Here is a 26964-nt window from a genome sequence, read left to right as displayed (position 1 = left end):
CGCCACCAGGGAAGCCCGAATCAATGTAACTTAATCAGAACTTGCTAAAGGTCTACTATGTGTTATAAGTAACTTTACATACAGCAATCCATCTAAATAACGCAAATAGGAGAGAATAAATATGAGAATGAATGAATCTGTATATAATTTTATAATAAAGAAGCAGGAGATATACACAAGACCAGAAACATTTAAACAAAAGTCAGGGAAATAAAACCGTCTTCAACTACAAAACCACCTTTATGTGGATGCGTAAGTGGGGGTTCCTATAAAGCCTCGTTCAGCATAATATAAAGAAATCCCAGAACACACAGGAAATCTATATCTGAAGTTTTTAATGGACTATAAGGTTGGGATCCCACAAGCTTCCGGGGGGGGGGAAAAAAATCAACTCTTTAAAAAGCAAAGAAGGGACTTCTCTGGTGGCACAGTCGCTAAGAATCCGCCTGCCAATACAGAGGACACAGGTTCGAGCCCTGGTCCGGGAAGATCCCACATGCCGCGGAGTAACTAAGTCCCTGCGCCACAACTACTGAGCCTGCGAGCCACAACTACTGAGCCCACACGCTGCAACTACTGAAACCCGCGCTCCTAGAGCCCATGCTCCACAACGAAGAGCAGCCCCCCTCGCCACAACTAGAGAAAGATCGCATGCAGCAACGAAGACCCAACTCAGCCAAAAAACAAATTTTTTAAAAAAGCAAGGAAAAAGCCTGGTCCGTAGCCAATTCCCAGTGTGAAGAAATTCAGGTGAAGGTAAGTTATTTCCCAAGCCTCATGACCAAAAAGCATCAGAAGTCAGGGCACAAGAGAACTGTTAAAGGGAGGGGTGACTCTAGAAAACAGGGAGGTGTCTTTAGAAAGGCAGTCTGATTGTGTCTCTTCCAGCAACGACCTTATGCTGAATTTGTTTTTAAGCAAGTCAAGACTCCACAGGCCGGCTGCAGGGACCATAGCATCACTATTCACAGGAAGATAAAATGCACAAGAAATACTTATGGGAAGTTTTAAATGACACTTGTTCAAATTCATACTTTAATGAATAAAAGGGTAAATAAATATTGGCAGAGAAATAAATAACTGCTGGACTAATCGACAATGGACTAATCAACAATGTGGAAATATCAGAGAGTCCTGAAAACCTAGCTCTTATCTGGGTTATGATACTTGAAAATAAAACCGTACTACCCAAACTGAGGCCAAAGTACCTACTTAAGAGGGAAAAGATATAATTCAAGCTGATTTCCCAAAAGAACAGTTATCCCTTTGGAGCAGAAAAACAGTTATAGCTTCCTAAGAACAAAACTCTAGAGACTCAAACATCTATTCATGTAAATAATACTATAAATTACTACTGCTGTATTAACTGTACTTGAGAGCTGTTTATATATCTTAATCCAGATTAATAAGATTGTAGGCTACATTTTAAAATGTACGTATGCATATATCTTTTGGACTTGGGCAGAAGGAGACACTTTGAATAATTTGATCTTTATGTGCAAATAAAATTGCCAGTAAATGTCACTGTATTAGGATTGTCACTAACTTTGGTTCTGCCAAATTTATTTATACAGTCCAGAAATTAACATTTTAAAGTGTTTTTGAAAACAGTAAGTCTCATTGTGGTGAAAGAAGGAACAGAATGTGCAAGGACCTGAAGCAGGGGAGAGTGTGTTTAGTTAATGCAGAGTCAAGAGGGGCCAGCTCATGAAGGAACCCAGAGTCCTGTTAAGAAGCCTGTACTCTATTCTAAGAGCTATGGAAAGCCATTGCAAGATGATTTGGTACACACAACAGAGGTATGCAAAAATCCACCCTACCTCCCATGAACATAAGGTCATTCTCTAGTATTATCTGCGGAAGACACTAGAGACCTGTTTCCCGGGAATTCACATCACCCATTCAGTCAATATCTTCAAATTGGGGATGTATGATTCTAAGACTTAAAGAAAATGTGAAATCCATGGAGACCAGTGACTTTAAATCTGAATTAAGAAAAAAGTAATTCTTTGTTTTTAGTATATTGAATAGTATTATCACAGTAAAGATCAGGACAATATTTGCATAGGAAACTCCTCAATAAAAATACATTTCTTGGGGCTTCCCTGGTGGCGCAGTGGTTGGGAGTCCGCCTGCCGATGCGGGGGGCGCGGGTTCGTGCCCCGGTCCGGGGGGATCCCACATGCCGCGGAGCGGCTGGGCCCGTGAGCCATGGCCGCTGAGCCTGCGCGTCCGGAGCCTGTGCTCCGCAATGGGAGAGGCCACGACGGTGAGAGGTCCGCGTACCGCAAAAAAAAAAAAAAAAAAAAAAAAAATACATTTCTTCCTACATGAATGGCATTTTCATAGCCAAATATCACGGAAAATTTCCAGAAAACAGCAGTGATTTGTTTCCTCACCTGAATCATCTCAGAAATTGCAAAAGCCTACAGAAATAGCAGGTCTACCTTAAAGGAGTTACTCCTGGTATCTTTACGTGAGTAGCATGCTATGTTTGCCTATACCACTTCCTAATTACCGCTCTGTACCATGCATGGTACTGACACTGCCTTGCAGATATTTCTGACCGTGGTGTATCTTCTCTACACAACCGCTCCTTAAAGGAGAGCAATGTCGAATCACTCATTTTTGTTTCCCTAGTAACATGTAACACAGTACTTTTATTAGGAGTACAAGTAATTCAGTTTACTGTGGCTTTTCCTCTTTTAGATGAGATCATCTACCTCTTAGCAATTTTTAATGGGTTAATAAAACAACCTCACAATATTCTTTATATATAAAAGCTGATGTCAAAATACCACAATTTAATACCATCTTCAAAAGATTAATCAGAATTTTTCTATCTTGCCTAGATCATAAAAACAGGAATGCCCAATGTTAGTTCAGAGGCACCGAACCAATGTTCACCTGCTCTCTGCTGAATACAAACGTGGACAACCCAACGGTACACACTATCACTTACAGACTGAGGGAAGCATGTCCAAAATCGGGCTGTGATCCTGAAACTAATAATAATATTGTAATATACTATACTTCAATTGGAAAAAAATTAAGCTGTAAAAATTGGGCCACAGATTCGGCTGCCACTGTGTGTTGCGATTGGTCTCATGAGAGTAGAAGTGGTTCCTGCAATTCATGTCTTGTCATCAATGGACAAGTCAGATTCTATTCTATCAAAGCTTCTCCCTGCACCCCCGTGTAAAGATGAAAAAGTCCGACAAAAAGGTATCAGAATTTTCGACTGTCTAACAGCCAGCAAATGCTTCTCCAATTTATGGGCAACAAATATGATTAAAATTCAGGAACACAAGTAAAGTAACTGTATACAAATTACTATTCTCACACAGGGAAACACGTAAATAATCACAGATGACATCCTCAGTTCACTGCAGCACCATTAATTAAATTTCAAGCTTACTGTAAAATAAGCCTGAAGAACTGAAGTCACCAGCTAGACCTGTAACAGACAATACATTAATAAGATCCCCAACTACCAGAGAAGCAGAGAAACAAGAATGAGAGACAGAATAGTGTCTGTCTGACAACAAACTTCAGGCTAAAATAACTTTCTATATGATTATGAAATACAGATTTATCAAAAAAATCTTGCCTCTTTTAGTTATTTAATCAATCCCACTTTGGAGCAGGACAATATCCTAAGTCCCAAAACCTAAGTCAAAAGCTGTGCTTATGAAAAATGCAGTATCAGACTTGAGTTATGGTCAAGCCAAAGCAGCTCTCCCAAACAGTTAGTGACTAGAAGCTTAAAAGTCATGAAGTAAATACTTTTAAATTCTTTTATTATAAATAAAAATTCACATATGAATATATATAATAATTCATGTTAGAACAGTCACCCAAATCACTTTGCATGAGCACTTAGCTCTCTTACGTAATGCTGGCTGAGAAAAGCTGGGAGAGAGGTTATAAGATATGATGGGTAGGGCACAGGAACCAGAAGCCTAACTCAGTAGTTCCCAAGCTTTTCAACAACTAGAAACCCATTTATTATTTTAACTAACCCCCTTGGACTCCATGTTTAGGGTGAGCTTGTCCAAAGGAACTATATTTACCATTAATCTTTGTTCTTCCATAAGTAAGCAAAGATACATAAATGGTCGTGTTCAATTCAGGCACTGGGACTACTGCAACTCTTGTTACCAGTATCTTGGCACAATCACAAGATCTTCAAAGTGTCAACAGTAGTTAATTAGAACTTACTGGTTTTAGATAAATAAGCATCTCCACAGAGCTGGCAAATTTAGTCTCAAACAAAGAAGCTTGTATCTGAGGAGGTACAACCCTGTCACTGGAATGTATGATGTACATCGTTTATTTAGCTTTCCAAAACACTGAAAATTATCTCAGAACTCTATCAGTTGTTCTGTAGTAGCTTTGTGGGTAGTAAGTTGAAAATCATTGTTCTAACCCAAACAGAATTATTTCCCAAGGAAAAGGACATTCATATATAATGTGCATGCTAACTCTGTTAATAAATTACTCAACTGTGGGCTTAACATATTTGTTCTCTAAAAGCTATTTACAGACAAAAACTGTGCCCATGTACCATTCTTTCTAAAACCTGGACTCAGGTTCACAGGAAAAATTCAAACTTATGCTGAACTACATTTTCATTTTTCACCTCTTTCTCCCAAACTACTGATTTTCTTCACATAGCAGAAATAATTTTAGGTCCCACATTATCTGCAAACGGATATGATACTCTCCCAGAGATCTCTATTGTTGTCATGTGAAAATGGGCAGCGTGAATTCTTTTTTAAAGAAAAATTTACCTAAAGGGATGAAGCAGTCGTACAATAGTGAGTTCCTGTTTAAACACACCTGCTTCTATCACCGTAATCCCTCTCCTATTTGAATTTTCTTCTCTATTTTTACTATTTCTGCTTCCACTCAGCAACATAAGGCTTGTCTCACGGCCTCCAGCAGCTCCCTTTTCAAACCACTGCTGGCCTTCTGAAGTACAGCTTTGTTCACATCATTCCACTTGCTGAAAAACATACACTAAATCTCTATCACCCACAGCTCTCAAAGGACCTTCTTGATCAGACCTACCTTTCTGACTTTAATCCCCACCAGGCCAATCAAACAACTCCTGGTCTACAAACAAGCTCATTCTTTCCACTTTTGTACTCATATACTATTTCCTAGGCTGGATATGCCTTTCCCCCCAACTCATGTCCCTATGCCTACATTTTATCCATCTTTCAAAATCAGCTCAAAAAGCCATCCCATCATTAACACTTTTCCTCAATTGTTCCAGTGAAAAGAAATCTCATTCCCCTTCTCATACTCACACAGGATTTTATCTGTACCTCAGATATGACTTCCTCTTTTGGATTATGACTGTGTCTTATCTCCTCTACAAGAGTAGACGAGTCCTTGAGGGCAAGATTTGAGTCTTATTTCCCCTTGCATGTATCCAAGGATGGATAAATTAATTAATTTTCTACAGGGTACGAGGAACATAACATGGTATATCTGTACCAGGCAGTAAAGACAAAGAAGAGGCTGGAGAAAACTTCTCTCTACCACTTTTATTCCTCTAAGTAAATTAATCCACATGGTAGAATTTTCTGTGTATTTTTAAATGTTAGCACTAAAAAATAACATTCTACTGTATAGTTTAAAAGTACTAATGTCTTAAGCTCATTTAATTCCCATGATATCCTAACACAGGTATTCTCATGACCCTTTTATATAGTATAAGGCAACAGCTTCAGAGAAGGCAACCTGCCACCAGAGGGAGAGTCAACTCTGGAGTCTTTTACCTCCAGTTTTAAGTTCTTTCCACCAAATCAAAATGAAAGACCACAAAATTTTACTAAAAACCATAAAACAAAAAGTAAATGAAAGTTCTTCTCTTTCCTGTTTTCTCACCTGAAACTGACTTCCCTCAAAAACCTTTTAAAATATGCTTTGAAGATCTTGAATTGAAAAGCAGAGGAATGCAATAAAAAGAAATGGCCTGGAGGTTGGGAAAACCCAGTCCCAGTTGTGCCTCCCTTTCTAGGTATATGTGACCTCAGGGAAGTCCCACCTCTGCATATCAGTCTTCCTAATTGGAAACTGGGAGTGACAGATTAACCTCACATTATTGTGGAGACTGAATTTATAAATGGGGAAGGGTGTGAAGAGGTAAGTTAGAGAAGGAAGCAGTACACGGCAGCACCCACCAAAAAAGTGTCCCACCCGCCCAACCCCCAAACCTGTTACTCATTTAATCCTGATGAGCAGCTAACGCTTTATCTGTTTCAGTGTTACTTCTCCAATAAGATTATTGATTAAGGAAAGCTAGAAGTGAAAACTATTATCCAAGACCACCTTTAGAATCCATCTTCACCAGCTGCTCAAACTGACACATCTGGTGTCTTAGAACACCATCCTCCCCTCCCTGACCAGTCCGCGTTACATCTCACGGATATAGTGGAAAGAGGCTGAATGCTAAAATTAAATCTGGGTACAAACGCCACTTACGCCACTGTCTAGCTGTGGGCCCTTGGGCCAGGCCAGTGACCTTCTGAAAGCTCCAACATCACCTCTAAAGCAAGGATAATGCCACCCACTTTGCAGTGTTGTTATAAAGTTTATCAGTAATAAACGTGTCCAATTAGGACCTGCCACACAGCTGGTGCCTAATAAACAGATTATTATTCTTGCCTCAGAACTGCTTTAACGACTAAATGAGGACATAAGTAGAAGGCCTAGAACAATGTCTTCACAGGCACGGTAGGCACTGGATAAAGTCTGTCACCTCCTCTGCACTCGGCTCCTTTCCTCTTTGTACTGCGTCATTTCAGGCCTCATGGTTCTCACTGATATTATCACAGCGGCGTCTGAAACCATCTCCATGCCTGCAGCCCCATGCTCACCAATCCATCACTTCTGTCCTGAAGCACAAACCTGATCACATCAAACATTTATTCAGCACCCTTCGAAGACCGTACGGCAGACAACATCATGAGTTGCACACCCCTCAGCAAGAATACAAGGTCCTTCCCCGTCTTATCTCTTGTGGCTTCCCTCCCCCAATAGAAACTCTCGTGCCCAAGCCACAACATCACCCGCTTGTTTCCCAGCTGCTCCGGGTTCTCATGCCTCCAAGCCAATCCAGAATGTTCTTCTATCACCTACTCATTCTTTAAAACATAGCTCAAGCATCACCTTCTCTTCAAAACTTTCCTTTACCCTAGAATTTTCTTCTGCATACTTCATTCACAGCATTTTACAAACCGAATTCTAATTTTGCTGTGAAATCCTGGAAGGCAAGGGATAGGCCTTATCATGTTAGCTTTATTCCCAGTGCCTAGCACAGGACCTACGCTCAAAACCTGTTTGATGGTTTCTGTGATATAACCTTAATATTGCTCCCATGAATACTGGCACTCTGGAAGAATGAAAAATAACTGTCACTATAAAACATATAAAGTATTTCTAGAAACTTTTTGAGATATTTTAAATCCATTTAATTCCAAAACATATCTCAAAAAGATTAAAAAATGCTAAGATAAAACTCATACAAATGCACAGTGAAAGGTTTATCAGACCAAATTAACAGTTAAAAAATGAATGGAATCTCAGTCTTTATAAATATTTAATTACCAAGTCTAAAGAAAATTTCCAACAGGAGGATATCTTGCTTTCAATAGATATAAAACAAAATCCAGCAAAAGCAGTCTTAGTTAATGGTAAAATATTTTAAGGTTTTCCTCTTATAAAGGTATGCTTAATCTTGGTTCAGTAGAACAATAGTAGAATAATCTTACTGAACTCTAATACGATTTTCCTTTTAAAAAAATGGAATTTAAAAATTATTTCCTTTTCAAATGACTTAAATCTTTTTCAAAATGAAATAGATTGTGCAAGTTCACATCCACTAATCATGAAAAGGACTGACTACATTTTACATAATCCATAACTATTATCTGCAAAACTGCTATAAATGTACTTAATAAAACAGAAATCAAAAATATCAGGCGGGATAACGCATTTTGAATGTACTTATTTGAGTCCATTTCCATTAGACGAAGGAAACGGATAAACTGCAGCTTTTGGTATAAAAGAAAGCACTAATTCAACTCTTCTTCAAAAATGTTAGAACATGTGACTTGCGTTTTTTAAATTCCAAATATAACTCACTGTATTTAGCACCTCCTGTACCTTCCAGTATATTAGATACTTGCACATCAAGTTAAAAACAAAATAAAGGAAAACATTCCTGCCACCCACCCTTTTCGTGAAAGAAATGGAAATATTAAACATGTACACAGAGCACCTTTTAAAGGTCATTATGACTAGCTACAGAAAAAGCTGTTTTTTCTTAATTTAAAAATTTTGCTTGAGGATTTAGAGACGTGGGGGTCAAGGGAAAGAGGAAGGGAGAATTGTGCAATTTTTGATTTTGGCAGAGAAGATGGGTTAGTAATTTCCAAATCCTGCTCTAGGGTACATAGGTGCCCCAGTGGTTATGGTCTTCCAACTCCTACATTAATCAGAGAAGCTCTGGAGGTTTGTTTTTGTTTTGTGGGGAGTGTTCTGTATATGAACTGAGCATCTGAAAAAGATTTTGTTTGAACAAGGGTGTCCATAACTTAAAAATGCCTGAACACCACTAAGAAGGACTAACCAATATTCAACGAATAATACATTAACACCCAGTAAACAAAAAAGCCAGAAGCATTCAATATGGAAAACTGGTTTTAAAAAGTGATAAAACACTAAGTAAAAAAGACTAATAGCTGTAGTTACTTTACCTTTATGAATAAGTTTGTTTCTTTCACTTCTGATCAGAGATTTATGGGGTTCACTGTTTGCTTAAGGAGGGACATGCAAGAGTTAAGCTTTCCCAACTTGGTTTTGGCAAGGAGAGAATAGATGGTTTTAGCAAGGAATTGGCTATGAACCCAAAGCAAACAGCTGTGGAAGGGGAAAAGATGTTCAAGATGAGAGGCGACATTATTGGGTATGTTTGTTTAGGTGGATAGGAGGGGCCCACTGAATAACTCTTGGGTGGGGTACATACCTATCCTACTTCAGAGATCTACAGAAAAGTTTATATCCTTTCCCGAGGACACTTCTGATTCATATCATCTAAATCCTCCTATGCCTCCACTGCCAAGCCAATCAATGCTATCAAAAATCAGAGACAGTGTTTAACTACAGTAATTTACAAAAACAGTCATTTTCTAAATAAATCAGATTATAAAGAACATCAGCCATTTTATGTGCTTTCTTTGTCTTCTCTGATGAAAAAGCTACAGAACCAAAAGTTCCTTTGCCAGTGACTGGGGCCATGATGCAAGGAGATGGCTAGGATGGACCAACTTCTTCCACCATTCTCTCTTTCCTCAGCCCATGATAAGTTGAGACTGTGACAGAGAAGAGAATAAAGCTTCAAAATTATCTGAGAAGAATCTATTCAATTTTTCTGCCTTACCAAAATGCTTGTGTAGCTAATGAGATGATGGGCGATCTTCCCATTTACTAAACTTTCTATAATGTGGAAATTTTACAATAGAGAATGTAATTGAGTCTCTCCACGTTAAGACTCATTAATTTCAAAAGGTCAAGATCAGAAGGAAAAAACATTAGTTAGCATTTGCATTTTGAAAACAAATTGTATGACTATACGCCAATAAAAACAATCTTTTCCAATTGGTTAAAAAAAATTGATGACAAGATGAACAATAATAATTTTAACCACTTTAAATTAGTAACATTTAATTCCCAATATCCATGGATACTCTTTTGAAGGTTCAGAAATAAAAGTAATGTTACATTGTTCCAAACACGGAGAAGCCAAACATTATTGTCATACATATGCTCTTAGATCTAAAGTTTGGTCCTTTAATTATTTATTATGTAGTTGATCTATTTAATTAAGATATTAAGAACCACAATTAGAGTTGCTTCCTTATGGTAAAACTATGGCAACAGAAAAGCAATTCTATACCTACAGGAGAATGTTGATAAAATACTGATGACTGAAAGAAAAGTACAATGACTTAGATGATCTACATACAAGACTGTACATACGAGCAGACTTTTCTATGCTATTTTCTAGACTTACTGAAAGTTCCAGTGATTTATCTTCTCAAAATAGATAAGATATGAGTTATGTACAAATTATTTATAGAGATACTAATTTCCTCAAAAGAAAATCTAATATAAACTACCTATAGGCATAATGTAGTTTTAGCAAGATTCCAAAGGGTTTTCTTACTCTGAAATTCATACGTGAAATAGACTAACACATGGGCTAGATGTTTCAATCCTTTTTAGAATAGGGCAAGGTATAAAATTTAAAGTATCTATAACAGGTTTTGAAATTCTATACCTTCAACAAAATACCAAATTTTAATATAAGTCCTTCCTCTTAAAATATATAAATTTTATTTATGGCATGCTTATATAATAAGATTGCTACTAAATACACAAAGACAAGAGTAATCATATGTGTTGTTTTATTATAACCTTAATTTTCTGATTATAAAAATCTCCCCAAAGAGAGAACCACAAATTGGTATATTTTTTCCTATTTTTTTAAGCCAAAATAAAAACAGAGCTCACCTCTGATACATACACAGTTTTAAATCCTGTGTTTTTTTAAAATAATGTGAATTATTTCTACACATCTTTCTGACCACGATGCAGTGTCAGAGGACATGCAATTCATGGCTTGTACCACCTGAGGGCACTCCAAAAAATCTTCAAACAACTTATAGAATTTTATCTACTAGGAAGTAGATAGTCCTACTTGAAGTTCAGTAGTGGCTTAAAAAAGATGTTTGAGATAACATGTGTTTTTTCATAAAAAATAAGATGATGACAAATATGCATATTCAATCCACTGCATATTCTCTGGGTCTCATGTCCTTGCAATGAAAGTTGAGGTTCTAGATCGGAATAAACAAACTAAATAACTTCAAATGAGAAGGTTAAAACATTACTAACAGTCTCATAAGATTATCCTTTTATAGTACACGTTTATCATCAACAACCAAAAGTTCACATTTTTGTAGAAAACAAGAGAAATTCAAGAATCACTTCAAATACATACATGGTTTAAAAGTTGGTCAGAAAAGATTTGGTTTAATATATACATGACACTTCAGTTCAAGAAAACAAGTAACCAGAGGACACCCTACCTGTTTCCTGTGAATTCAACACTTCTAAGGCATGCATCATGGCACTTGCGAAGACATTGGCATCTTCTTTGCTGCCAAAGTTAAGACCATACACCTGTCTAGCATCCCGCCATTGGTGGAAGGTCTGTGTAGCTTGATTGTACTTCAACCCTTTAGGAATGGCACAATTTATCACGACCTAAAAGACAGTAATTCTTTTTATAGTCAAGCTAATAATTGGCAAAATCAACAACGTCAACAAAGCCTGATTGGACATATTCATTCAAACCTGCTCCTGACACACCTTGGCAAAAAAGGGTTAAAACAATTATCTAAAGTAAAATTAGTCTGCAGAAGTAACAGTCTGATGGACGTTAGGCTGTCTGATAGTTACAACGGTTTGGCCTTAAAAGAGTAAATCAGCAAAACGAAAGAAAATCTATATCCCTCATTAAATATATTTGAACATGTTTACTGAGGTATAATTCAGAAAGTGTATAAAACATAAGCATGTATCTCAGTGATTGCTCCCATGTAGCCAAAACCCTAACCAAGAAATAGGACATTAACATCAAAAACCTCCTCCTCAACTCCTCCCGCCTCCCAAAAGGTATTAGTCCTACCTCTAACATCAAAGGTCAGTTTTGTAGGTTTGGGGATTTTATATAAATGGACTTAAACAATACATATTGTAATTTATCTGCCATCTTTCTCTCAAAATTATTTATGAGAGGTATCTATTTGTTGCATGTACTTGTGGTTTATTCTTTTTCATTGCTCTATGGTATCCCATTGTACAAATCATGTTTATTCACCCATTTTCCCATTAATGAACATCTGGATTATTTCCAGCTTGGTGTTACTAAAAATAACAATGTTATAAACATCCTACCAAATGTCCACCAAATGAGCACACATTTCTGTTGGGCACATACCCAGGAGTGGAACTGTTACAAGCCATACATGTATGTTCAACTTTAGTAGAAAACTCAAAGTAGCTTTCCAATTCGGTCCTATCAATTTTCACTCCCCCAGCAGTATACAAAAGCTTGCACACCTGCACATACAGTACAACATTGTAACTGGTATAGTCAAGTCTTTACTTCAGCAATTCTGCTGGGTATGAATACTACATCGTTGTGGTTCTAGTTAGCATTTCCCCGATTAATACTGAGATTTAGCACCTTTTCATGTTTTAATGGCTACCTAGAGATCTTCTTTTATGAATACCTGCTTAAACTAAATCTCTTGCCCATTTTCCTACTGAGTTGTCCGTCTTTTTCTTTATTGATTTGTACGAGTCCTTTACATATTCTAGATGATCTCACTGTTGGGATCATCAGTTATGTGTTACAAATACTTCTTCCATTTTGTGACTTGCCTTTTCACTCTCTGAATGTGTCTTTTAATGAACAGGAGTTCTTAACTTTTATTCAGTCCAAATTCACAATCTTTTTTCTTTATAGTTAATGCTTTTTTGTAACCTGTTTAAGAAATGTTTCTCAATCCCAAGTCATGAAAAGATTATCCCCATATTATTTTATAGAAGCTTTATTGTATTAACTTCCATATTTACATCTCCAATACAACTGGAATTGATTTATGCCTATAGTATGATATAAGGTTCAAGTTTCCTTTTTGTTTCAATATGGCTGTCCAGTTGATGCAGCACTATCTATTAATTTGCTGCAGGTTTACCTTTTTCATAAATGAAGTGACTAAATGGCTCTATTTTGTTCTACTAGCCAATATGCCTATCTTAGATCCAACATCAGTGCCTTAATTATTGTAGTTTTATAGTAAGTCTTGATAGCCACTAGAGTATGTCCTCCTACTTTGTTCTCCTCCTCAATATTGCTTTGGCTGTTCTCAGTCCCTTGTGTGCAGCTATAATTTTATACTATCAATTTTGTGTTACTTATCCAATCTGCCAGTCTCTGCTTTTAATTGTAGTGTTCAGTCCATTTACATTTAATGTAAATTATATATAAATTTGGGTCTAAATCTACCATACTTTTAGAGTTATTATTGTCCCCTCTATTAGCTTGCTAGTTATACATGTTTTCACTGTTGTTTTAGTGGTTGCCCTAGAGATTACAACAGGTACCTTAAACTTATCAAAGACAAATAAAAACTAGTATTTTTATCTTTACCTCAACAATACAAGGACTTACAATACTTGATCTCCAATAACATTCCCTTTCTTCCAATGCCCATCCTAGGAGTCGTACACTAGTTTTATCAGGTGTTTTAATTCCATTGATATTTTAAACCCCATAAAACATTACTAGTAGTCTTATACAGTTGATGATCATTTAAGATTTACCCAATAGTTACATTTTCTATTGCTCTTTATTCCTTCTGCCCTCTCCAAGCTTCTGTTCGGACCATTTCTGATCTTGAAGAACACCCCTTAGAATTTCATTCAAAGCAGATTTCCTGGTGATGAATTATCTCCATTTTGGCTTGTAAGAAAATACCTTTGTTTCACCTTGATTTTTTTTTTTTTTTCCCTCGGTACACAGGCCTCTCACTGTTGTGGCCTCTCCGTTGCAGAGCACAGGCTCTGGACGCGCAGGCTCAGCGTCCATGGCTCACGGGCCCAGCCGCTCCGCGGCATGTGGGATCTTCCCGGACCAGGGCACGAACCCGTGTCCCCTGCATCGGCAGGCAGACTCTCAACCACTGCGCCACCAGGGAAGCCCTCACCTTGATTTTTGAAGACTATTTGTATCAGGTTTGGAACTTTAAGTGGCCACGTATTTTCTTTTAGTTCTTTGCAATCTGTCTCTTCTTAAGTTTTTGTTGTTTCTACCGAGAAGTGAGCTGACAGTTTATTGTTGCTTCTTTAAAGTTGTCCTTTTTTCACTGACTGCTCTAAAGAGTTTCACCTTGAATTTAGTTTACAGTGATTTTAATATGATGGGTTTATATGTGGTTTTCTTTGTATTTATCCCATTTAAGATTTACAGCATTTCTAAGTTGATGTCCTTTCATCACTTCTGAAAATTCTTGTTCACTATTATGTCTTCAATTACTGCTCCTGCCCCATTCTCTCCTCTCCTCTGGGACTCCAATAACATATGTGTATACCTTATATTTTTTACTGTATTTCCTATGTCTCTTAAGCTTTTTCACATGTCCATATTTTTCTCTCTCAGAACATCACAGCTTCAGACTGAATAGTTCCTTCTGATTTATATTCCCGTTTACTAATTCTTTTTAGTGGCTTCTAATTTGTTGTAGAACCCATCACTGAGTTGTTAATAGCAGTTATTTTTCAATTCCAACATTTCCATTTGGCTCTTTTTTCAAAAAAGTTTCCGGTTCTCTACTGAAATTCTCAATCTTATCTTTTATTTCCTTGAATATATTAAGCACAGTTATTTTATTTTGTATTTTTTTTGCGGTACGGGGGCCTCTCACTGTTGCGGAGCACAGGCTCCAGAGGCGCAGGCCCAGCCGCTCTGCGGCATGTGGGATCCTCCCGGACCGGGGCATGAACCCATGTCCCCTGCATCGGCAGGCGGACTCTCAACCACTGCACCACCAGGGAAACCCTAAGCACAGTTATTTTAAAGTCAATTTCTGGTAAGCCCATTAACTGGATTCCCAGTGGGTCTGTTCTATTACTGTTCCTCTTGTCTCGTAGCATTCTGGTTATTTTGACTGAATGCCAGACATTGTCTATGGACAACTATATGGAAATTTTGAGGCCTACAATGATGTTCTATTTTTCCAGGGAAGATTTACATTTGTTTCTGACAAGCAGCTAGGGAAACTAACAATCTCAAATTACCTTAATCCAAAAGTGATTAAAATGTCATTAGAGGCTGAGTATCAGTTCCTGTAAATGCCAGTCTACTTATGAGTCAAACTTCTTCCCCAGGGTATGGGGCTTCTGGGTCCCAAATCATGGCCTGAGGGATTACCAAGACAACCCTCCCCTCATTAGCAGGCCCTAACTTATAATTTTTGTTCTACTAGTCCCAGGGATCTTCCAAAAGCTCTGTTCAGCTACTCAGTCCCCTCTTTCAAAACTGATATGTGCTTCCAGGTAAACATACGTCCCAAGCTGGGCTCACCTGTCTGGTTCTTTCTGCTTTTAGGTCATGGACCCATAATTCTTCACTGCCATGTAAGCTGTCCAAATAGACTTTTTTCTTTTAAATATTCTGTCCAACTGTTTTGGTTCACAGAGAGAGGCTCTATCTAAATTACCTCATCCACCAATACCCAAACTTGACAATAATTTTTAAAATATAATCATTTAAATATGTTACGCTAAGTGAAATAAGTCAGATATAAAAGGTCAAATATTGTATGATTCCAATTATTTGAAATGCCTAGAATAGTAAAATTCATAAAAATAGAATGGGGAATGGAGGTTGCCAGGGGTTATGGGTAGAGGGAAATGGAAAATTATTGTTTAAAGGGTTCAGAGTTTCAGTTTGGGAGGATGAAAAAGTTCTGGAGATAAATAGCAGTGATGGGTACAGCACAACAATATGAATGTATTTAATGTCACTGAACTGTGCATTAAAAATGGTTAAAATGGTAACTTTTGTTATTTTTACTACAATTAAAAAGATAGGATCGCCTCTTACCATATGATTTCTACACATATTGGGCTAGGCGGGTGGGGAGGTCACAAATCCTTAGCTACTAGAAACCCAAAGCTAGAATTTAACATTACCAGAAAATTATAAACCAAATTTTAAGGCAAATCTATATATATCCCTGCTTGGCAAATAGATTAAAAGGGCAGGCAAAAAAAGATAGTTATGTTCACTTTTTCAACTTGTTCAGTGACGGAATATTAGAAAAAGTTGAGGAAAATATTACTGGAATCAAAAGAGAATTATCTAAATCATTAGATCACTTTTTCCAATATAGAAATTTTAAAATGTGAACAAATTATTTCACTCGATTCTAACTTTCAAGGATTGACAAAGCTGTATAATCTCGGGGCTTCCCTGGTGGTGCAGTGGTTGGGAGTCCGCCTGCCAATGCAGGGGACACGGGTTCGTGCCCCGGTCTGGAAAGATCCCACATGCTGCGGAGCGGCTAGACCCGTGAGCCATGGCCGCTGAGCCTGCGCATCCGGAGCCTGTGCTCCGCAACGGGAGAGGCCACAACGGTAAGAGGCCTGATACCGCAAAAAAAAAAAAAAAAAAGCTGTATAATCTCAAAAAGCTTTCCAAGTCAAGGGGGATGCATATACCTTCATTTAATAATAACTGTTTATTGGATGTCCACTAAGGATGTTATCAAGTTTGGACTTCTTCATAATCCTAATACTTCAAACCCAATGAGCTTGCATCTAGATTAGTGATTTCCATCCTACGCACACCATCCATTTTTAGCCTGATCATAACAGATTAAACCGTGCATGTAAACATCTATACTTCCTTCTGACGTGGCTCAATAGCTTATCTTGTCTATGAAGTCATCCACAACCCTCTTCCCCATCTTCTCAACAAAGTGATCATTCTTTTATGCCCTCACTGTACAATGATTTGTCATAAATGAAACAACTAACTGTACTGTTTTCCTTATATGCATAATATCCCATTTCTTTACTTCATTGCTCTTCAAGGTCAGGAATTATTATCTATATAAAACCTAACTACAATGCCTAGAACATAATAAGCACTCAAGTATTAAGGAGAAAAATGGTAGCTTTTCATATACATGTATATAATTTGTACATACTCAATTTTACAAATAAATGGTGGGTCATTGTTTTTAATGGCTCTTAGTACAGAAAGTTTAGATGTTGTTTAATGAATTATACTAATATGTTTCTACTAAGAACAGACTGATAACCATTAAGAAATGAAAAAAGGTACTCTGGAATGAAAAGAAACCAATTATTTATTAGATTTATTCTTAGGTACTTTATCATTTTTGTTACTTTAAGCAGTATCTGTATAAAATTATATTTTCAATTTGCTTATCGGTAGTTCTAGAAAAATGCTACTGATTTTTTTTTATTATTAACTTATTTATTTTTATTATTTATTTTTGGCTGTGTTGGGTCTTCGTTTCTGCGCGAGGGCTTTCTCTAGTTGCAGCAAGCGGGGGCCACTCTTCATCACGGTGCGCTGGCCTCTCACTATCGTGGCCTCTCTTGTTGCAGAGCACAGGCTCCAGACGCACAGGCTCAGTAGTTGTGGCTCACAGGTCCAGTAGCTCTGCGGCATGTGGGATCTTCCCATACCAGGGCTCAAACCCGTGTCCCCTGCATTGGCAGGCAGACTCTCAACCACTGCGCCACCAGGGAAGCTCAAATGCTACTGATTTTTATATACTGATGTTATATCCAGCAATCTTGCTGAACAATCTTATTAGTTCTAATATTTTATCTGCAGATACTCTTGGGAATTTTTTACGTAGACAATTATATCATCAGCGAATAAGGTCAGTTCTGTTTCTTCCTTTTCAATCCTTATTGCTTCTATTTCTTCATCTTCATATTACTAGGTTACCTCTTCTGCAATACTAAATGAAGATGATTAAAGCTGAAATCCTCAAACTTATTCCTGAGTTTAATGGAAATCCTTCCAACATTGAACTATCTTGTAAGATGTTTGCTATATGATTGGATTATTCATCCTTATCAGCTTAAGAAAACTCATTTTTATGCCAAACACGCTGAGAATTATTATGTATGGATTTTAATTTTATCAATGCTTTTTCTGAGACTCTTGTTTCTTACAGGTTTTCTCCTAGCAAATTAATAGGTTATCTAATGTTAAACTATCCTTACATTACTGAGATAAAGAGATAAATCCTATTTGGTCAAGTTGGTGGTCTTTTTATTCCCCCATATACATTGTTGCATTTGGTCAGCTAATATCTTATTGAGGACTCTTATATCTATATCAATGTTCTTAAGTGAAACATGCTTATACGTTTCCTCTCTCAAATGGCTCTTCTATGTCTCAGACATCAAAATTATACTAGCCTCATAAAACACTCTTCTTTAGAACTGTTTGCATAAAACAGGTAATAGCTTGAAGGTTTTTAGATTTTGTTTATAAATGCTCTGGATGCCCTCCTTTTTTTTTTTAATTTTGTGGGTAGATTATTAACTACTGATACATTTTATGATTGAGGTCTATTATATTGCTATACTTTTCTGCCAGGTGTGGTAAATTATATTTTTCTACAAAATGGCCCATTTATTACTATAAAGCTGTTCATAATATTATAATTTATTTCCTTACTATAACTATAGTGACATCTCTTTCCAACCCTAATATTGTTTATTTATAACTTAATTTTTTTGTTTGATTCTGCCAATTTATTCAGGGAAGCAGTTTTTGTGTTAATAATTTCTATTTATTAGTTACTTTTTCTTTTATTTTTAGTATTTCCTTCTGCTTTTTGGGGTTTGCTTATTATATGCCATTAAGATTTGTCCATCTACCTAGAGGGTACCATGCTGAAAAAGTCAGACAAAGAAAGACAAATACGCTACGATTTCACTTACATGAGGCATCTAAAAAACAAAACAAACAAACATGACAAAACAGAAACAGATTCGCAGATATGAGAATAAACGGGGGGACAGGGGGTGGGTGGTCCATCTACGGACAACTTAGACATCCCACAGGTTTCTATATGTAATATCTTGTCATTCAGATCCAGGTTGGTTTTTCTTAATTTTTAAACATTTTCTAACCTTCATAATGATTCCATCTTAGTGTCACAATTTATTTAGAAGTGCGTTTTTTTTTTTTTTTTTTTTTGCGGTATGCAGGCCTCTCACTGCTGTGGCCTCTCCCGTTGCGGAGCTCAGGCTCAGCGGCCATGGCTCACGGGCCCAGCCGCTCCACGGCATGTGGGATCTTCCCGGACCGGGGCACAAACCCGTGTCCCCTGCATCGGCAGGCGGACTCTCAACCACTGCGCCACCAGGGAAGCCCCTAGAAGTGCGTTTTTAAACTGCCAGTATTTTAAGAAACTCTCCATTTGTCAAAACTGGAAGTCATAGGATAGTTTACTTCCCTTATGAATAAAAATTTCAGTATTTCATATGGAAATTTCCTGACTTACACAGATTTCTAATTTTTTTTTTCAGTTGAGGTATAACTGACATATAACATTATATTCATTTCAAGTTTACAAATAATGATTTGATCCAATTATTTTTAAATATTCATTTTATTTTTTGCCAATATTTAGATACTTTTAGGTTTGGTCATCAGTGTTACCAAATGACCAATTCACTGAATTTACCAAAAATTTATTTTACAGCTACTAGTTCGGAATGTTGTGTTTAAAATGTTCGATAATTTCTACAAAGTTCTAGTCGTCCAGTTTCCAGTTTTTCTCTATAGTAGCATCTTAGGAAGTATTCAATTTGTCTCTGGCCTAACTCACCGCTGGGACACTTTGCTGGAGGAAAGACAAAGGGGAGAGAAAGTACTCAGAACGACCTGGATACCCCCCAGGGAGAGAGGGTTCTTGGTACAGAGACTGGAGACCAGAGAAGGGCTGAGCAACAGGCACAGAGAGCAAAAGGAGGGAGGCTAGGGAGGAGAAAGAACAGGGTAGGGGGCGAGGGCACAGGAAAGAGAAGGGAGCCTGAGAGGACAGAGGGCAGGCTGGGACAGTTAGTACTAATAGTTACACTTGCTAAATTCAGTGACCTGCCTTTCGGCAAACTGATTCAGGTCTTTAGAAGTTCCTCTCCAGGGGAGCAATGCATTTGTTTTTGCCAGGTGCCCTAGGAGCTTCACTGGCCTGCAACCAGTACTGGTTAGTTTCTCGACTGGAGCTGTGTAAGTGAAGTTGGAGGTTCCCATTTTTCAGAGGAGCTCCTAAACCAGCTCAGACAGAAACAAACTCCTTTGCCTACCTGTGCTGATTCGGAAGATTTTTCTAAGTCCTCTTTTTATGGTGTGCAGCCCCTTGAAGAGGCTCAGCTTTAGGCAGAGATACTGGTTTCAAAGCCCAGCCTCTCACAGGCCACAAAATCTAAGTCCCTGGATACTACCAGTTCATAATCTCCATCCCAAAACACAGGGCTGCTGCAGCATCTGGCCACCCCACACTACACCACCCTGTCTCCTAGTGGAAATGCAGGGACCTACCTTGTAAGAACTCAGCTGGAGATGTGTTACATTTCCCCTGCATATGTTTAACGTTGGTTGATTTTACCATCTTACCAGAACCAAAAAAAAGTATTCTGTAAATCTGTTCTTTATAAAAGTTCTCACTGCTATTAGCATGTACTTAATGCTAGCAAGACCCTATTTGTATTTTCCTCTATCTACTGCTCCTGATCTGTTAAGGCTCAAGAACTCGAGTAATCAGATAATCCATTCTCCTTTCTAAGAAATCCAGAGCAGGGAATCAGTAAAAGCTTAGTTGTCATGGCAGACATGAATTACAAAAGCCTAACTATTCCGTCAACCTTAATACCTACAATTTTTCTATCGTATATGAATTTAACAATATTTTATGAAACTACTTACATTTTGAACTCTTTACTATAATCCCAAACCCCATACCTTTGGTGGGAAATGAATTCCTTAAACACACTCTGCTACTTAAGTGTATTTCACATTTTAGTTTGTCTTCAATTTACTTTGGATTCCAAAACCTAGCTAGTTTGAAGGCCAAAGCATCTAAAGAATATTCATAACTGAAAAACTCAGATTTATATTCTTGAACAATTAGTTCTAAATCCTCATCTAAATTCAGGCTTTATAAAAGGTGGAGAGGGTGGGAAGGCAAACCTATATCCTTTGTCCCATAGAAACTCTTTTGTCTATAATTTTAAAGTACTTCTTTATTTTACTGAATGTATCAAGTCCTTGTGTAATACTAGATAACGTTAAGAATTTAATAGACCCTTACCTGATGGTCCTGAATCTTCCTGCCCACCACTCTGAATGTGTTGTTGCCTGTATGATGATATATATGAACTCTGCTGAACCCGGTTGAACCACCAGCTGGCACCCACTTTTTATTGGCATCATCGTAAACCATCACAGCAGCTCTTGCCTGACAGATACTCTGTTCACTGGGGTGGGGGGGGAAGAAAAGCAAACTTTTAAGAGACTTAAAATATGCTAAGCTTCCCACATAGCCATATAAACCAGAGTTAGCTAACCGAGCAGTTGGTCAACAATTAGTGCTTTACTGGGTGCTAGAAACAGAAACAATGAACAAGACAGAGGCTTCCTGCTCTTATGGGTAGAGTCTGATGGGGAAGATAGACCAAAAAATGAACTGTAATGAGGGACCAGAAAGAGATCAGGATCCACAAAGAGCACTTAGATAGAAGAAACATTTTCTTCTAAATCTGAGGATCTAATAAACGCATTAAATTGAATATAACTACAAATATAAATTAATCATTATTTAACTGTATACATATGTTTATAATATTGGTGAACTGTTTGTGATTACCTCTCTTTACTGGCAAAATTACTTTTATCATCAGGCTTGCTTCAAGGTCTATATAACAAGTTCTGCTAGGCTCTTCTGCCCCTTGAGATATGGAGTGGTCACTAGCTATCAATGGACAGCCCAGTGACTGAGACAGTCAGTCCCTGACTCTCCACTCAGGCAAGATAACATCTTATGTTTCAAATTTCTTCACTTAAAAATGAAGAAGTAAAATAAGATGATTTCTAAGGATTCTTCTAGATGTTAAATTCTAAGCTTCACAAATAAATATTGAAGAAAAGAAGACCAATTCCATGATAGAATCTTTAAATCTCAGCTTCATCTCAATTATCTGTTACCAAGTGAAACTGAGATACATGAATAAATAAAATGTAGAGATGATCTTAATTCTATATTAAGCAATAGTTTCATCTTTCAAATATATTCCAAAATAATACTGGGCAAAAAAGACTGATTGGAATTTTACTTTATTTTATACCATATGTTATTTTTTTTAAAATGAAGTACCAAAAGTGAACTACAGAACAGGTATAGTAACTCCATGCTGACTATTAACCGAATTAAAATGACTCAGTCTTCATATAGAAGACTTATCTTGATGCTTGCTTAAGCAGCTGTTAATGGAGATGCTAAGTAGCTCATCCAACCCCATCTTTTAACGAAAGCACTGCTCATTCCACCAATTTTAGCCTTCAAGATTTTAAACAGTAAATCATGTGGGTCCTTCCCCAACACCCTGGGAAACAGTCGCTTTCATGCCCTCCCTGCTTACCCACACTTCTGGCCCATCTCTCAACAGTGTATGCATGTGCTTTACTAGACTTGTTGTGTGACTTGATCTCTCAACAGTATATGTATGTGCTTTACTAGACTTGTGTGACCTGATGACACCTAAAGAGGTCACAGCACCGGACAATAAACCCACCCCGAACAGTGGGGTTATAAACGCTTGTAATTTTCCATTAGCTAAATCTTACAAAAACTTGTAACAATACCTGTGCAGCACAAACACTGAAATAAACCCAGTGGTACTGTCTAAATTTTTATGCTGCACCGAATTTTTTTTAGTAAATTAGTTCTGGGAGTAAAAACGAGGCAATGACTAAAGCTTGAATTATTTTTAAAAGCTTGATTAAAGAGCCTTTGTCAGCACAGCAGTTGAAATCTCTTCAACGCTCACAACAAAAATACTTGTTAAGGGACAAAATTTACATAACCCTATAGAAAGAAACAAGCTAAGGCAAAGTGCCTCTTACAGCATACAATCCAAGAAACAAATTTACTAACTGTAAATAACAACTCAATAAACAAATCTGTAAATTAATACAGAACAGTATTTTCCAGTTCAAAAATTAATGTTTTTGGACATACACGATGTTTCCCCAAGGTTCAAGAAATAATGTCTCTTCAAGAAGTTCCGCTGGGATCATAGAAGCTAAAGCAATAGTTGAACCCCTATTTTGTAAATCAGGTTATTCCATGCCTCAAAAAAAAAAAAAAAAAAAAAGATACACAGGAAATCTAAAACCAGGAGAGTTAAATAAAATGTCCCAACTTTCTCCTCCACCTTTTTCTTCCTCATTGCTCTACAGTGGGATGCCGGAGACATTCCAAATTACTGAAGTACCGAGTTAACTGAATAGCTCTGACTAATGCTTAATTATTCAAGATATATACAAACCACTTAGTCAGCAAGCAAATGTCTAGTCACTTCAATTTCCCTATAACCACAGAAACAAAGACACCTCTAAATGAACGTATCAAAGCAGCCAAGAAAGGCCAAAAATACAAAAACTGGTTGATTAGTTTTCTAATGAAGATGAAAAGAAATCTTCAAACTGAGATGTTAAGGATACAAATCGAACTCTAAACAAAACCAAGAAGCACCAAAAGAAGCCAAGGTTAAAGGGAAGAAAAAAATAAGATGTGGGTAAGAGCTGAAGTGTTACTGGAGGTATAGTCAGAGCCACACAGGTTATGCAGCAAGCTGTGAAGATACACGCTAAGACCCAAACAACCCTGTAGTTCTACAAGGCATCCGGCACTCAGAGAAGCCAAATCAAGGCCCAGCCAGGAAGGAATGGCACTGTCCAGTGGGCTCTTAGCGACCAAGCCAAGTCTTTCCATTCCTTTCCACACACCTGAGGACCTCTCCTCAACTAGAGACACACATCCTATGGTATAACAAAATATATTTGGTCTTTGTCAGGTTCCTGGAACAGAGCTCCTAAAACCCTTGGCGTCTCCTGAGCAGTAAGAGTGTCTTTGGTATGCTAATGAGATTACTCTAGGCTTCCATACAAAGCCAAGATCAGAGGGTAGAAATGTTCAGTCTCACCCCTTCACCACCTCTGGGGAGGAGAGAAGGGCGGGAGACTGGTCTCACTCGCAATGGCCAATGATTTAATCAATCATTCCTACATGATGAAATCTCCGTAAAAACACCCAATCGAGCTCACATCCAGGTGCTGGTTGGGTGGCATGCCTAGAGAGGGCCTAGAAGCTCTCTATTCCTTGCCCTATACATCTCTTCCACCTGGCTGTTTCTGAGTTGTATCCTTTATGATAAACCAGTAATGGTAAGTAAAACACCTTCCTGAGCTCTGGGAATCATTTTAACAAATTATTGAGCCTGAAGGGGAGTCTTGGGAACCCCCGAATTTGTAGTCACCCGGGCCTAAGTGTGGGTAACCTAAGTACCCCACTGGCAGTGCCAACTAAAAACTGTCACTTCCCATCTGGTTCTCACTAAGCCACTGGAGTCGCTGACCTTCAACACCCGGTGAAAGGAGTTCGGGGCGGAGATCAGGAATGAGGCGCTCTGCGCTCTGGGGAAAACTGGCAGAACAGGCCTTCAGACAGTTAAGAGATTTTCAGAAGACTTTACGAGCCCAATTTCTTGCATCTTCTCACATCTAGAAAAGCACTAAAATCATTAACAGAGACATCTGCTCCTCGTGACTAGCAGCAAGCCTCTGCCAAAATGTGTGCTTGACTGATCCTCCTTGATCCTCCTTAGCCAAAATCACACAGATACTGACCTCCCCCTTATCCTTTCGGAACAGTTCCCCAGAGCTTTCTGAGAAGCTGTCTCCCAGGCTATAGTTCCCATTTGGCCCCAGATAAAACTTACTCACTACTTAACTCACTACTGTCACGTTGTAATTTTTTTTTGCAGTTGACAGCAGCCAGGTCTAAGTGGGAGCAGTCTTGTGGGACTGAGCCCTCAACCTATGGCATCTTGCACTAATTCCAGAAAGTCAGTGTTTTAATTCAGTTGAATTGTTGGACACCCAGTTTGTATCAAAAAAATAAGAGAACAGGGCTTCCCTGGTGGCGCAGTGGTTGAGAGTCCGCCTGCCGATGCAGGGGACACGGGTTCGTGCCCCAGTCCGGGAAGATCCCACATGCTGCGGAGCGGCTGGGCCCGTGAGCCATGGCCGCTGAGCCTGCGCATCTGGAGCCTGTGCTCCACAACGGGAGAGGCCACAACAGTGAGAGGCCCACGTACCGCAAAAAAACAAAAAAAAGAGAGAACAGACTGTTGATTTGAGAAGAAAACTCCCACTCAATATACCAACTCCAAATTACAGGTATGCACAAAATAAGCTAGTGGTACCCAGTTTTGGATTTCACAAACCCATAAACTTCAAAAACCGACTGGATGAATCAGTACAGAACAGGGTTGACAGTATTTTGGCCTACTTGCCAGGTAGGAGATTTCAGGGTAAGGTAGGGGACCACCATAACTTACTAAAATGAAGATATTTTGGAACTTAAAATCTCAAAATAAATACAATGTAATATACTATAAATATAATAATTAGCTTTCCATACAATTCTCTACATTGCCCACTTTTTTTTTTCTTCCATTTCTCCCTGGCCCAGTGAAATACTTATAAGCCTGCCTGCTTTATATGTATGACTATATGACTGGCCTGAGTCACAACAGAACTGCCTGTACGTTGGTATCTATACAAGCACCAGAGCAGTGACAGGTCAGCTAGAGGTTCTTCTGGTAAGAATTTCCAACTTTATCTAGGAGGATTTCTAGATGAGAAAGTCAATGAGTGAATTACTGAAATGATGAAATTTCAGAAATTCACGTATGTGCAGTTTTTCAGGGAAAAGTAACATGGAAGGAAGCCAAGATTTAAGAACCACAGCTACTGAAGAGTCAAAAAGGGGAAAAAATTAAAGAAAATAAAGATCTAAACAAGCACAGCAAAAAAGACAAAAATTTTATAATCTTTATATTATCATTCTATCTGAATTATAACAAGGCTCAAAATGAATACCTAGTAAGCCTTCAACATTCTGAGTCAGTAAAGGAAGCACATAAAAGATTAAATTAGTAAATCACTGAGCTGTACTTTTGTGAAGACCAGGCAGTAAATTAGTTATAAACAAAAATTTCATTTTATGACCAAATGCAAATGGTATATGTAATTGATTATACTTCATTTTCCTGATGTTAATTTTGGTTTTTTAAAAAATGAAATATGGCATTAGAAGGCTAAAGACAGCTGATTTTTTTAAAAAGTATAAAAACCATGACACTACAATCCAATTTTGTGGCTTTGTAAAAATTCATTTCTGAATATAGTCAAATTTCCTGAACAGGTATATACGATGGTAGAAAATGCTGGCCCAATTTCATTTTTATAGGTTACCTGTGAATGAAATGGCTCCTGGTATTTAAGCAGAGTAAGGATCCCTTGGCTATTCTTGTCTATGCTGTTTACTGAGATTGCAATAAAGCCAAGTCTTTGAAAATAGCAACTTCCTTTCAAAGTAACCATTACTTGTCAAAGAAAGCATGAATATGCAGTGCCTAGGCACAGAGTAGGCATTGTTTACATTCTCGTTCAGTACATAATTTCATTTAACAAAATCCTACTCAAGAACTGGATCATCAAGATCTGGATCAAATACCATTCCTTCTGTTAAGTCTTTGTGGAGTCCCCAAAGCCAGAATTAATTGCTCCCTCCTCCCATAGCATTCATTAATTTTTCCACCAGGAGGACTCTCTGCGGAGGTAATATCTGAGCCACAGGGAGGAGTTAGGATTTTACTCCAAGTGCATTGGGAAGCCACTAGAGGGCTTTAAGCAGAACATGACTTACACTTTTAAAAGAGGACTCCGGCTACTATAAAGAGAAGGGATTCAGGAAGGTGGCATGGAAAACAAGAATGCAAGCATGAAGACCAGTGTGAGACGTCTGTATGGTGAGATTTGGACCAGACTAGAAATAAAGGAGAGGGAAGCATATGGGATATATATGTCAGAAGCACAGGAGACAGGATTTGCTAGTAAGTAAGACGAAGGAGAAGGGGAAGGAGGGGACAACCAAAGGCAAGAGAAAAATTATGTCACCTAGCATTTTACTG

The 26964-nt window shown here is 37.9% G+C and overlaps 1 protein-coding gene across 22 annotated transcripts in view; it reads right to left on the bottom strand.

Moving 5' to 3' along the window:
- The window catches only part of ENAH (ENAH actin regulator), a 160215-nt gene that overhangs the window by 57548 nt on the left and 75703 nt on the right, over window positions 1-26964 (bottom strand). For all 22 annotated transcript variants that reach the window (XR_004349660.1, XM_032630342.1, XM_032630200.1 and 19 more), the window contains 2 exons: window positions 21018-21183; window positions 11166-11343 (listed from right to left, as the gene is read on the bottom strand). Coding sequence is in view for 21 of the 22 variants with exons in the window: in XM_032630342.1 (XP_032486233.1) it covers window positions 11166-11343; window positions 21018-21183 (344 nt within the window). In the remaining variant the exon portion in view is untranslated. The remainder of the gene's footprint in view (window positions 1-11165; window positions 11344-21017; window positions 21184-26964) is intronic.

Source organism: Phocoena sinus, chromosome 1 (assembly GCF_008692025.1).
Source record: "Phocoena sinus isolate mPhoSin1 chromosome 1, mPhoSin1.pri, whole genome shotgun sequence".
Classification (NCBI taxonomy): domain Eukaryota; kingdom Metazoa; phylum Chordata; class Mammalia; order Artiodactyla; family Phocoenidae; genus Phocoena; species Phocoena sinus.
This window is presented reverse-complemented; position numbering and strand designations above follow the sequence as displayed.